This window comes from Homalodisca vitripennis, chromosome X (genome assembly GCF_021130785.1).
Source record: "Homalodisca vitripennis isolate AUS2020 chromosome X, UT_GWSS_2.1, whole genome shotgun sequence".
NCBI lineage: Eukaryota > Metazoa > Arthropoda > Insecta > Hemiptera > Cicadellidae > Homalodisca > Homalodisca vitripennis.
Window position 1 is genome coordinate 94,097,310 of NC_060215.1, and position 14,466 is coordinate 94,111,775.

General features: G+C 36.1%; 1 protein-coding gene across 4 annotated transcripts in view; it reads left to right on the forward strand.

Moving 5' to 3' along the window:
- The window catches only part of LOC124369573 (protein FAM214A), a 117,987-nt gene that overhangs the window by 78,136 nt on the left and 25,385 nt on the right, over nt 1-14,466 (forward strand). For all 4 annotated transcript variants that reach the window (XM_046827604.1, XM_046827603.1, XM_046827602.1 and 1 more), the window contains 2 exons: nt 3,065-3,230; nt 13,225-13,344. In XM_046827604.1, coding sequence (XP_046683560.1) covers nt 3,065-3,230; nt 13,225-13,344 — 286 coding nt within the window. The remainder of the gene's footprint in view (nt 1-3,064; nt 3,231-13,224; nt 13,345-14,466) is intronic.

Here is a 14,466-nt window from a genome sequence, read left to right on the forward strand (position 1 = left end):
TAAATATAATTAATGATTTTGGTATGAATACAAAACTAATAACATTCCGGAAAACAATTTATTATTGGTTACAGTAGTTTCTAGATTGAATGGTAAACTGGCACAAATGATTTATTTTAGTTCATGTGTTTTAAACCCTCCAACTGATGACCGATGGCACAGTTGTTCATCAGTACGTTTGTGAACTGATAAAGACGGCACAGCCATTGGTGAACTTTCCGCTATTATTATGCGAAAACCGTTTAAGTTATAAAGACAAAATTTGCACCAGTCGAATCCTCTACTCACAAATACTAATTCATTTTATATAGTTTGTATTCGTAATATTACTTGTCAGCTGATATCGATCCAAATGCCACACGGCATACAGCTGACGAACTATGCAGCTGGTGACACGGCCTTGACGTTCTTTGTTGCTACCGTTGCTAGGTCATTATGTAGGCTAGTTGTTTATAATTTGATGTTATGTTGTGAAATGGGCGATACTCGTTATTCAAATTATATTCGTGAACTATTGGATGATGAAAATATTAATTCTAATGTTGAAAGTGGCATATCGGCAAATAAAGTACATGATGATATTTCTTTTGTCAGATTTATTGTCAGGTAATCTGGATGATTATAAACTGGTGGAATGTGAGTTAGGTTGTGAAAATTGATTGTGACAATGAAAATAATTCATCTTTATATGATATTCTTCTTGCCCGAAGAATTCATCAAACACCAATATGGATGCATACTGCCAAAAAAAGTAGTACATACTTCACATTTTTATTAAAAAACTTTTTTGTATTGTACATAAATGTGTATATATTGTAATATTTCTGTTCACTACAAAACTGTGTATACTTTGTACATTTAGAGTATCTTACTATCTCAAGTCATGTGAAAGTTAAATGAATTGAAACTTGGAAAACAAAAATACTTACAATACACATTTTTCAATTTATGTACAAATAAAAAAATCAATACTCTAGTAAATGCATATTTGTATTATTTTACATTTTTCTCTGGTTTCGAACAAAAAAATTTATATGTAACTCTTATTACTTAGCATTTAGCACATATTTTTAAAAAATATCCGAAAAATATGCTGCGCAAAGACAAAACCCTGTGTATCATTCTGGGAGTTTCTTATTATCAGTCGGAGGGTTAAGTATTGAAATTATATTCTCCTTCCTTCTGAATATAAAAATGTTTGTTGGAATGTTAAAGTATAATTATTTAATTCTATAACTATTTAATTACTGATACTGGTTAAGTGAATTGTTTAGGCTAAGTGACACCAGTGACACTGTATTATTGTTTGTGATGGTTAAAAAATGGGATTCTTGCCAATATTTGGGATGATATTAGAGTGACACATTTTCATTCACGCAGTTACTAAACAGTTGATATAATCCTAAAAGTGAAACTCTATTATTGATTTCAAAAAGGTTAAAATAATAACTTATGAAGAATTGGGTAAAACTATTAAAACAGTGTTGTAGCACCTTATGGTGAATAACAACATGTTATAACAATAACAGTAATTAGATTTAGTCTTAATGTGTAGGGCTATTGTATTTTGATATTTAAATATTAGGGCATATATAATAGTATAATCTAATAAATTACATGTTCAAACAATTGACGTTACAATTTTAAATAGCTTATAATATTTTATAAGAATCTTTATAATATAATATAAATATAATAAGCGCACCATCTAAGTATGACATTGAAATGGATGCGTTTCTTAGTCTATCCAATTTAAATCAATTTTTCCAAGAAAATAATTTAATTCTAAATCCAACCAAAACAAACTATATTGAATTTAATACTAACCGGTGTAGAAACAAAATTAATCCTAGTATACGAATGGATCAAATTTCTATAACAAAAGTCGAGGAGGTAAAATTTCTGGGATTAACATTGGATAGCTCATTGTCATGGAATAAACACATAGACAATGTACTTTCAAAAATGGGTTCTGGTCTTTATGCTCTTCGAAAAATATCAAAATTATGTACAAACAATACTTTGAAGTCAGTATACTTTTCTCATATTCATTCACATATTGTTTTTGGTATTGCCCTATATGGATCAACTTCAATTAGAAATTTAAATTCAATCCTAACTGTACAAAAAAAGGCAATTCGTATTATGCTCGGCTTACAATGGAATGAATCCGTAAAAAACCACTTTCCTCAATTAGAAATCATGACTGTCTATAGTGCATACATATATGACACTATACTGTCAGTGAAAAATCGAATAAATGATATTGAAATATGTGGTAAAAACCACTCATATAATACAAGAAATAGAAATAATATGGCAGTCATTCGACATAATTTGGAATTTTTTTGTAAAAAACCAAAATACATGGGAGCTAAATTCTTCAACTTGTTGCCAAACTACATAAAATTACTGGAAAATAATAATTTATTCAATGTTAAACTAAAAAAATATTTAACTAACCTTCCCCTGTATTCGTTTTCTGAATTTTTTGAAATCCATGGTGGAAAACATGGATAAAACAGTTTTATTACATTTTTTTGTCTTTAACTTTAATTTTTAAATTTTCATTTGTAATTTTAATAATTTTAGTATGAAACTATTGTATTATATAATGAATTGTGACCTGTTCCTATTGTTAACAATGATGTTAATGTTAATAATGTTATTATTATAGTATTATATTGGATTGACATCATTCTTATGTACACCATGTGTATTAATATGAATAAAGATGTTTCTGATTCTGATTCTTATTTTTATTATTTTATTTTATAGATATAGTAACATTTTGTTATCAAATAAACTTTGAAAGCCTGACCTTTCTTACATTCTGACTTCACTCTCAGTCCTTTGGGTGACGAACTAGTAATGTCTGTTGTACATGAATAAATTAAGTAAAACTATGCACATAAGATTTTTACCACTAGAGGGCCTGCAAGTATCAACTTAGCATTACGTTATGTGAGCATCACATTGGAAGAAATTATCTTCACAATTTTGCTAGAAACCCAATTATGCTGTCATATTTTAGAACACAGCATAATATAATAATTTGTTGAAGGTGTCTGTGAGAACACTGCCACGAGGTGAGAGTTTGCCAATAGTGAAGTGTGCGGCATGCACGCCTGAGACCAACGTCCGCAAGAGATCTTGTGGTCTAGAACAACCATTGCTGGGTGAGAGCCTCCTGGACCCTCCTGGTCCTTCTTCCTCCTCGCGGGTCCATGGTAAGCACTTTTCTTTGTCAAAAAATCTCATTTTTAAATGGTTTTATTTCTTATGTACAGGTATTTAAGGGAAATGGTGCTATATAATACTGCCATTGAGAACTCATTTTATTTTTATGCAGATGCAAATTTTTATGCAAAATTGTTCTATTGAAGTTTATCTAAAATTGTAAATTTTAATCAGTGTTTGACTCCATGTAGATAAGAATTATATTTATAAATGAAGAAATATTGGCTATCTGAGGATCTATTCTTATATTTATGCAAGTAATTATCAGTTGTTTATTTTATAGAAAATTTATATCCAGTCTTTTCAGCAAAGATTATTAAATTAATTTTTATTTCATAACATTTTCAAATGTAAACATTTGAAACAATTCCTGGGCCTAGTGCACTTTTAAAATTATTAAACATTTATATAAATTTGTATAGTGATCTAAAATCCAAGGAATTGGTGCTCCACCGTCTTCATAACAAGAAAAGGACCATTGAACAAAATTAGAACTTCTAATTAAAAGAATTTATGAGTTTCAATTGTTTGACACAAATATGAGTTTAAATTTTACATTTTGGATTTATTATGAAAATATTAGAACATTAAATTGTTATAAAAATCAATAACGGATAATTGGTATTACAGTTGAATCTTGGATATTACTGCTACACTCTCATACCAAGTTACTGACATTTGGCATTAACACATTGAATGCAGTAAAATATTCGACTGAATATGAGAATGGCTGAACCAGACTAAACCCTTAAACAAACAATGACACATCCGGTCACCAGTGACCGCAGCACTCCCCAGTGGTGACCGCAACGCACACAATGTGTTAACACGATGACTGTAGCAGACGCCTTACAGCACAGAGGCTTAGTAATGTGTTCAATGTCATTCAGTATAGACCAGCAGTACTATGTTCAATGTCACTCAGTATAGACCAGCAGTGAAGATGTTGAAAACATTGACTGTGGCAGACGCCTTATGGCACAGACGCTTAGTACTATGTTCAATGTCACTCAATATAGACCAGCAGTGAAAGTGTTAACACATTGACTGTATCAGACCCTTTACAGTACAGAGGCTTAGTACTGTGTTCAATGTCACTCAATATAGACCAGCAGTACTATGTTCAATGTCACTCAGTATGAACCAGCAGTGAAAGTGTTAACACATTGACTGTATCAGACGCTTTACAGCACAGAGGCTTAGTACTATATTCAATGTCACTCAATATAGACCAGCAGTACAGTGGAACCTCGATAAGTCAGATTAATCGGGACTGCGGCCAATCCGGGTTAACGAAAATCCGGGTTAGCCAGAGAATTAGGTAAAAATTAATAAAACACGTTACACTTACAGATAAACTCCATTATAATTGTAAAAACATCAAACATATGCACATTTAATTATTATTAATCCTTGCAGTACATTTATAACTGTTCATTTCCTGGTAAAAAACTCAGTCAGCTTTGGTTGTGCCAATGTCGTCTGCCGCTTGCGTGCCGTGCGATCGCGCAGTCTCTTCAACATGAGCAATTCAGCCGGCGATGTTTCTGCCTGCCTCTCGAAATAAAACCATTAGTTCGTTTAGTTTGGTCACTGCACCTCCATGACTCATCACTGGATCTTTAATGTCCCTGTCTGCCTCCTCAGCGTCTGATTCATTAGCATCAGGTAAAAAACGACGCGATCACTTCCTCGTCAGTAAGTGGCTCATAGCCTCCGTTATTGTCTGCCCCTAACCACAGTGTAATGTAATTTCATCGACTTCAGAGCAGCCATCAATATTTTGGAACATATCCAAAAGTTCTTGGGGCTGGACTTCGTCTCAAGAGTCATTTTCCATATTACAGTTCCCCACTGGTTGAATTATATTTTCAGACAAGTTGCATACACCCTTCCACAGTTTTTTCCAAGATTTAATTAAGCTGATTCTAGTCACTTGTTCCCAAGATTCTGCAATCATGTACATTAAAGTTTTCACATTAAATGTTTTGAGAATATCAACTACACCGTGATCTCCTTCATTGTCAATGATTGTGCTTAGCATCTGTCTTCTGTAAACCTTCTTGATTTTCTTGAGAACCCCCTGGTCCATGGGCTGTAATAGTGCTGTTACATTATGCGGCAAAAACTTGACGGTAATGTCCCCACTGACCAGCACATCTGCAGACGGATGTAAAGGAGCATTAACAATTATTAGAACAGTTTTAATTGGCAACCTAAATATTTCATTACACCTGGCACAAAACAATAAAAAAACCACTTTTTAAAAGTGTTGCTGTCCATCCATGCACTTCTTTGAGACTCGTAGACAACTGGTAGAGAATCCCGATTTACGTTTTTCAGTGCTCGCGGATTTTTCGCTTTTCCTATTAAGAGTAGAGGAAATTTATGCTTCCCTGAAGCATTGCTGTAGGCCATTATTGTCAATCGGTCTTTGCTTTTTTTGTATCCCTTTGTGTCTTTTTTCAGTTTTTGAGGCCAAAGTTTTGCTCGGCAACATTCTGTAAAACAGACCCGTCTCATCGGCGTTATATATTTGGTCTGCCGTTAAATTTTCTTCTTTAACAAAATCCAAAAACTTGTTTTTATAGTCATCAGCAGATGACTTTCTCCTGTGATAGATAGTTGGAGAATACCATGCTGTTTTTTCCACCTATCCAACCATCCTTGACTTGCAGTAAAATTTGGTTCACAATCAGGCAACTGTTTATTCAGCTTGATTGCCTTTTCTTGAATGATAGGCCCAGATACTGGCAAAACACATTCCCTTTCCGCACAAAACCAAACATACAAAGCGTCATCAAGAGTCTCGTTTTTAGCTTTCTTAGCTTTGCACTGATTGCCCAAACTGTCTTTTGTTATCATCTTGAAACAAAATTCTTCTCCGATACTGTAGATGTACCGACACCATAAGATGCTGCAATTGTTTTTAAAGATTCGCCTTTATCAATCCTACCTAATGCCTCTAGTCTCTTTTCCATTGTCACTACAACATTTTTACGTTTTGTTGCCATTGCGTAGATAAAAACAAACGCACAACACAAATGAAGCACACTATCTGAAGCACGATTGCAGAACAGAAGCAAACAATACAGTACACTACACACACGACATGGGCACAAGCGAGCGGAGCAAGGTAGGAACGGTATTCAGGGGCCAGGCGTGGCGGTAGGTAGCGTGGGAGAGGATTTGGGGAAATACGCGTCTGTTATTGTTTCTGGGAATCCGGGACAATGACCGCCACTTGGCCGCCGTGTGCCATGAGTCACACACTCACTGTCGTACTGTCCCATCAAATACTGATGCAACATCGATTCACGGATACTATACCACTAAAAAATATTACGTTTTTATTATTGAAATTTTTGTCTGATTTTTTATTTTTTAATTGAAAATCGGTCCGGGTTAACGGGGGCCGACTTATTGGGGTTGTACTGTACTATGTTCAATGTCACTCAGTATAGACCAGCAGTGAAAGTGTTAACACATTGACTGTATCAGACACTTTACAGCACAGAGGCTTAGTACCATGTTCAATGTCACTCAATATAGACCAGCAGTACTATGTTCAATGTCACTCAGTATAAACCAGCAGTGAAAGTGTTAACACATTGACTGTATCAGACCCTTTACAGTACAGAGGCTTTAGTACTGTGTTCAATGTCACTCAATATAGACCAGCAGTACTATGTTCAATGTCACTCAGTATGAACCAGCAGTGAAAGTGTTAACACATTGACTGTATCCAGACGCTTTTACAGCACAGAGGCTTAGTACTATATTCAATGTCACTCAATATAGACCAGCAGTACAGTGGAACCTCGATAAGTCAGATTAATCGGGACTGCGGCCAATCCGGGTTAACGAAAATCCGGGTTAGCCAGAGATTAGGTAAAAATTAATAAAAACACGTTACACTTACAGATAAACTCCATTATAATTGTAAAAACATCAAAACATATGCACATTTAATTATTATTAATCCTTGCAGTACATTTATAACTGTTCATTTCCTGGTAAAAAACTCCAGTCAGCTTTGGTTGTGCCAATGTCGTCTGCCGCTTGCGTGCCGTGCGATCGCGCAGTCTCTTCAACATGAGCAATTCAGCCGGCGATGTTTCTGCCTGCCCTCTCTCGAAATAAACCATTAGTTCGTTTAGTTGGTCACTGCACCTCCATGGACTCATCACTGGATCTTTAATGTCCCTGTCTGCCTCCTCAAGCGTCTGATTCATTAGCATCAGGTAAAAACGACGCGATCACTTCACTCGTCAGTAAGTGGCTCATAGCCTCCGTTATTGTCTGCCCCTAACCACAGTGTAATGTAATTTCATCGACTTCAGAGCAGCCATCAATATTTTGGAACATATCCAAAAGTTCTTGGGGCTGGACTTCGTCTCAAGAGTCATTTTCCATATTACAGTTCCCCACTGGTTGAATTATATTTTCAGACAAGTTGCATACACCCTTCCACAGTTTTTTTTTCCAAGATTTAATTAAGCTGATTCTAGTCACTTGTTTCCCAAGATTCTGCAATCATGTACATTAAAGTTTTCACATTAAATGTTTTGAGAATATCAACTACACCGTGATCTCCTTCATTGTCAATGATTGTGCTTAGCATCTGTCTTCTGTTAAAACCTTCTTGATTTTCTTGAGAACCCCCTGGTCCATGGGCTGTAATAGTGCTGTTACATTATGCGGCAAAAACTTGACGGTAATGTCCCCACTGACCAGCACATCTGCAGACGGATGTAAAGGAGCATTAACAATTATTAGAACAGTTTTAATTGGCAACCTAAATATTTCATTACACCTGGCACAAAACAATAAAAAAAACCACTTTTTAAAAGTGTTGCTGTCCATCCATGCACTTCTTTGAGACTCGTAGACAACTGGTAGAGAATCCCGATTTACGTTTTTCAGTGCTCGCGGATTTTTCGCTTTTCCTATTAAGAGTAGAGGAAATTTATGCTTCCCTGAAGCATTGCTGTAGGCCATTATTGTCAATCGGTCTTTGCTTTTTTTGTATCCCTTTGTGTCTTTTTTTCAGTTTTTGAGGCCAAAGTTTTTGCTCGGCAACATTCTGTAAAACAGACCCGTCTCATCGGCGTTATATATTTGGTCTGCCGTTAAATTTTCTTCTTTAACAAAATCCAAAAACTTGTTTTTATAGTCATCAGCAGATTGACTTTCTCCTGTGATAGATAGTTGGAGAATACCATGCTGTTTTTTCCACCTATCCAACCATCCTTGACTTGCAGTAAAATTTGGTTCACAATCAGGCAACTGTTTATTCAGCTTGATTGCCTTTTTTTGAATGATTAGGCCCAGATACTGGCAAAACACATTCCCTTTCCGCACAAAACCAAACATACAAAGCGTCATCAAGAGTCTCGTTTTTAGCTTTCTTAGCTTTTGCACTGATTGCCCAAACTGTCTTTTGTTATCATCTTGAAACAAAATTCTTCTCCGATTTACTGTAGATGTACCGACACCATAAGATGCTGCAATTGTTTTTAAAGATTCGCCTTTATCAATCCTACCTAATGCCTCTAGTCTCTTTTCCATTGTCACTACAAACATTTTTACGTTTTGTTGCCATTGCGTAGATAAAAACAAACGCACAACACAAATGAAGCACACTATCTGAGCACGATTGCAGAACAGAAGCAAAAATACAGTACACTACACACACGACATGGGCACAAGCGAGCGGAGCAAGGTAGGAACGGGTTATTCAGGGGCCAGGCGTGGCGGTAGCGTGGAGAGGATTTGGGGAAATACGCGTTCTGTTATTGTTTTCTGGGAATCCGGGACAATGACCGCCACTTGGCCGCCGTGTGCCATGAGTCACACACTCACTGTCGTACTGTCCCATCAAATACTGATGCAACATCGATTCACGGATACTATACCACTAAAAAATATTACGTTTTTATTATTTGAAATTTTTTGTCTGATTTTTTATTTTTTAATTGAAAATCGGTCGGGTTAACGGGGGCCGACTTATTGGGGGTTGTACTGTACTATGTTCAATGTCACTCAGTATAGACCAGCAGTGAAAGTGTTAACACATTGACTGTATCAGACGCTTTACAGCACAGAGGCTTAGTACCATGTTCAATGTCACTCAATATAGACCAGCAGTACTATGTTCAATGTCACTCAGTATAAAACCAGCAGTGAAAGTGTTTAACACATTGACTGTATCAGACCCTTTACAGTACAGAGGCTTAGTACTGTGTTCAATGTCACTCAATATAGACCAGCAGTACTATGTTCAATGTCACTCAGTATGAACCAGCAGTGAAAGTGTTAACACATTGACTGTATCAGACGCTTTTTACAGCACAGAGGCTTAGTACTATATTTCAATGTCCACTCAATATAGACCAGCAGTACAGTGGGAACCTCGATAAGTCAGATTAATCGGGACTGCGGCCAATCCGGGTTAACGAAAATCCGGGTTAGCCAGAGAATTAGGTAAAAATTAATAAAACACGTTACACTTTACAGATAAACTCCATTATAATTGTAAAAACATCAAACATATGCACATTTAATTATTATTAATCCTTGCAGTACATTTATAACTGTTCATTTCCTGGTAAAAAACTCTCAGTCAGCTTTGGTTGTGCCAATGTCGTCTGCCGCTTGCGTGCCGTGCGATCGCGCAGTCTCTTCAACATGAGCAATTCAGCCGGCGATGTTTCTGCCTGCCTCTCGAAATAAACCATTAGTTCGTTTAGTTTGGTCACTGCAACCTCCATGACTCATCACTGAATCTTTAATGTCCCTGTCTGCCTCCTCAGCGTCTGATTCATTAGCATCAGGTAAAAACGACGCGATCACTTCCTCGTCAGTAAGTGGCTCATAGCCTCCGTTATTGTCTGCCCCTAACCACAGTGTAATGTAATTTCATCGACTTCAGAGCAGCCATCAATATTTTTGGAACATATCCATAAGTTCTTGGGGCTGGACTTCGTCTCAAGAGTCATTTTCCATATTACAGTTCCCCACTGGTTGAATTATATTTTCAGACAAGTTGCATACACCCTTCCACAGTTTTTTCCAAGATTTAATTAAGCTGATTCTAGTCACTTGTTCCCAAGATTCTGCAATCATGTACATTAAAGTTTTCACATTAAATGTTTTGAGAATATCAACTACACCGTGATCTCCTTCATTGTCAATGATTGTGCTTAGCATCTGTCTTCTGTAAACCTTCTTGATTTTCTTGAGAACCCCCTGGTCCATGGGCTGTAATAGTGCTGTTACATTATGCGGCAAAAACTTGACGGTAATGTCCCCACTGACCAGCACATCTGCAGACGGATGTAAAGGAGCATTAACAATTATTAGAACAGTTTTAATTGGCAAACCTAAATATTTCATTACACCTGGCACAAAAACAATAAAAAAAACCACTTTTTAAAAGTGTTGCTGTCCATCCATGCACTTCTTTGAGACTCGTAGACAACTGGTAGAGAATCCCGATTTACGTTTTTCAGTGCTCGCGGATTTTTCGCTTTTCCTATTAAGAGTAGAGGAAATTTATGCTTCCCTGAAGCATTGCTGTAGGCCATTATTGTCAATCGGTCTTTGCTTTTTTTGTATCCCTTTGTGTCTTTTTTCAGTTTTTGAGGCCAAAGTTTTGCTCGGCAACATTCTGTAAAACAGACCCGTCTCATCGGCGTTATATATTTGGTCTGCCGTTAAATTTTCTTCTTTAACAAAATCCAAAAACTTGTTTTTATAGTCATCAGCAGATGACTTTCTCCTGTGATAGATAGTTGGAGAATACCATGCTGTTTTTTCCCACCTATCCAACCATCCTTGACTTGCAGTAAAATTTGGTTCACAATCAGGCAACTGTTTATTCAGCTTGATTGCCTTTTCTTGAATGATAGGCCCAGATACTGGCAAAACACATTCCCTTTCCGCACAAAACCAAACATACAAAGCGTCATCAAGAGTCTCGTTTTTAGCTTTCTTAGCTTTGCACTGATTGCCCAAACTGTCTTTTGTTATCATCTTGAAACAAAATTCTTCTCCGATACTGTAGATGTACCGACACCATAAGATGCTGCAATTGTTTTTTAAAGATTCGCCTTTATCAATCCTACCTAATGCCTCTAGTCTCTTTTCCATTGTCACTACAAACATTTTTACGTTTTGTTGCCATTGCGTAGATAAAAAACAAACGCACAACACAAATGAAGCACACTATCTGAAGCACGATTGCAGAACAGAAGCAAACAATACAGTACACTACACACACGACATGGGCACAAGCGAGCGGAGCAAGGTAGGAACGGTATTCAGGGGCCAGGCGTGGCGGTAGGTAGCGTGGGGAGAGGATTTGGGGAAATACGCGTCTGTTATTGTTTCTGGGAATCCGGGACAATGACCGCCACTTGGCCGCCGTGTGCCATGAGTCACACAACTCACTGTCGTACTGTCCCATCAAATACTGATGCAACATCGATTCACGGATACTATACCACTAAAAAATATTACGTTTTTATTATTGAAATTTTTGTCTGATTTTTTATTTTTTAATTGAAAATCGGTCCGGGTTAACGGGGGCCGACTTATTGGGGGTTTGTACTGTACTATGTTCAATGTCACTCAGTATAGACCAGCAGTGAAAGTGTTAACACATTGACTGTATCAGACGCTTTACAGCACAGAGGCTTAGTACTATATTCAATTTTAACAGAATGTTTCTTCAGTCATGTTTTTTTACAAGAAAAGTTATACTGATTGTGATAACTTGCTTTCTGTGTAAGTTGTTATGTTCACTCTCAATTATTCTGTTTAAAAAATATTTCTTTTTAAACTAGTTAAACTATACAAATTACAAGTACAAATAAGAAAGATATGTAATGTTGTTACCAATTAAAATCAAATACAAAATTATAAATATGACTCCCAATTTAGAAATAATGATGAATTGATCCATTAGACTCTGCTATAAAGGTCTCCCTCTGAATTTTCTCTAACTATTCATTCACATGAACATAAGTGAAGACTACCTGATTTATGTATCAGTTAGTGTGTGTTTTTATTTTTAACAATGTACCTTCGAACTCCTTAAATTTTATTGTAAACATTTTTCTATAGCCCAAAACAAACATATATTATTATGTCTGGATTTAATTTTTCTGTCGTGATAATTTATTGGCCTCTGCTCTATCAGACATGTACAGTGGAACTCACTTATAACGCCCTTGCATGCAACATTTTCCTGGCTATAACTTTTATTTATAGTTTCACTAAATAAAATCAAGCAATTTTAGAGCAAAAAAACCTGCTTATAAAACTTTCCGTTTGTAACATTTCCCTGCCTATACAGTGCCTTATTTTGATACATTTTGATAATTTATAAAATTTTTTGTCCTGTGAAGCACTGCTTTCTGTGTGTTATCCATAAAGCCCTTTGCATGTTATCTACACTTGATGTACAAGGTTGCGGTGGTGACTTATGGCTTGATGGGGTGGCACTCGTGTCTCCAGGGGTACACCAAGGGAGTGGGATGGGAGCTGGTTTGGGGGAGGCAGCGTGGGGTTTTTTGGAGTTGTCAATGTCAGATAAGTGCCGATCATTGTTGGTGTCACATCATGAGGATAGCGAGCAGCAGTCATATAGCAAGTTGGTGCTATTATTTTTTTTTACTTCTCTGCATTTAAGCTTTGCTCTCATTATAGCTCACAGACAGAACATGTGAAATGGAAATGTGGAAACAGCGATTTTGGGGTCAATAAACGGCTGAAACTCTCGGTTTCTTTATAAAGTTTCCCTCTTATAGCGATTCAGACCGTTATAGTTGGATAACGTTATAAGTGGGTTCCACTGTATGTGAATTTTAACGTGTCATGTCAATATGTGGTTTTACAGGTTCAACCATGTATTTAATGTTTTGCTTAGAAATACAAACAACACCATGTAGCATTAATTGAGCATTTGTTTTGTGACAGCGGGTCTATGCAAATGGCATACAAGCAGTCCTCCTTCACCACCTCGCAGACGTCCCTCGCGTCAAGTGATGGCACGCCGCTGTGACAAACACACCATCACTTCCCTCCACATCCTCCCAGGTATAATGAAATATATTTGTTCATTTTTGCTAACATACTAGTGTGGGTGACAATTAACTGGATTAGGGCCATAACACTCTTTATTTTTAATTCTTCACAACTCTAACGTTTTTGTCGTCCATATAATCCCCCTCTTGATCCTTACAAGGCTCCATACAAATTTTTCACTAGTTGAAACAGTGTGTGAAGTCTTCTTCTGAAAGCATCCCATTCACTTTTCTTTTATGGCTTTAACTGTCTCTAATATCATTCCTTTCAGTGGAGTTTAACTTTCAGAAAGAGGAAACCTTTATACGGAACAAGGTCTGGTGAGGAGGGTGGATGGTCCAAGACAGTCTCATGCTTAAGACTACTTTACAACTAATGCATAATTGTTAGAGGAAATAAATATTATGAACCAAGAATTAAATTTCCAAATTAAATTCTTTAATTTTATTTTACAATTTTCATTGGCATTGATATGAAGGGTTGCTTTGTACATGAGTTATAGAAATAAACTATAAAAATATCTCCTGTTCATATTTATATGTAAATAGAAGATACTATGCAAGGGAAAGAATTATTTCTGATTAACTATGAGCGTCTCAGGTAGCTATTAGATGCAAAATATCATTTAGTTTCCAAAAATTATTTATTTATAATAGATACAACAGAATAAACACAATTTATGTTTGCTATCCGATCAACAAGTAAATAAAGATCTGCCAAAACGGCTGACTTGCAAAGCAAGGTCATATTTCAACAGGTAATTGTGAATACGTTATGAAACCAATAAAGAAGAATAAAATAGCTAACGGGATATCTCCTAACGTTTCTAATGGTATTTAAATCAAGTCGATACATTCATATTTTGCACGGTAAGAAATGAAAGATTCATTGTTTGTTCTCTAGTTGGATAGCTGTCTATTGCCACAAATAGGGTTACAAAGTTTGATAAGGTACAGATTACTTGCTTATAATAAGTACATTTTGAGTAAATAATTGAAAAAAACTCTGATGTCATTTTATCAAAAATTTGTTGATTTTAATCATATTTTTAGAATTTGCTCTTTAGGAACGTAACCTCAAACTGAGCAATAACTTTTGTTGTGGGATAATTAACCTCTACATTCCACCAGTTCT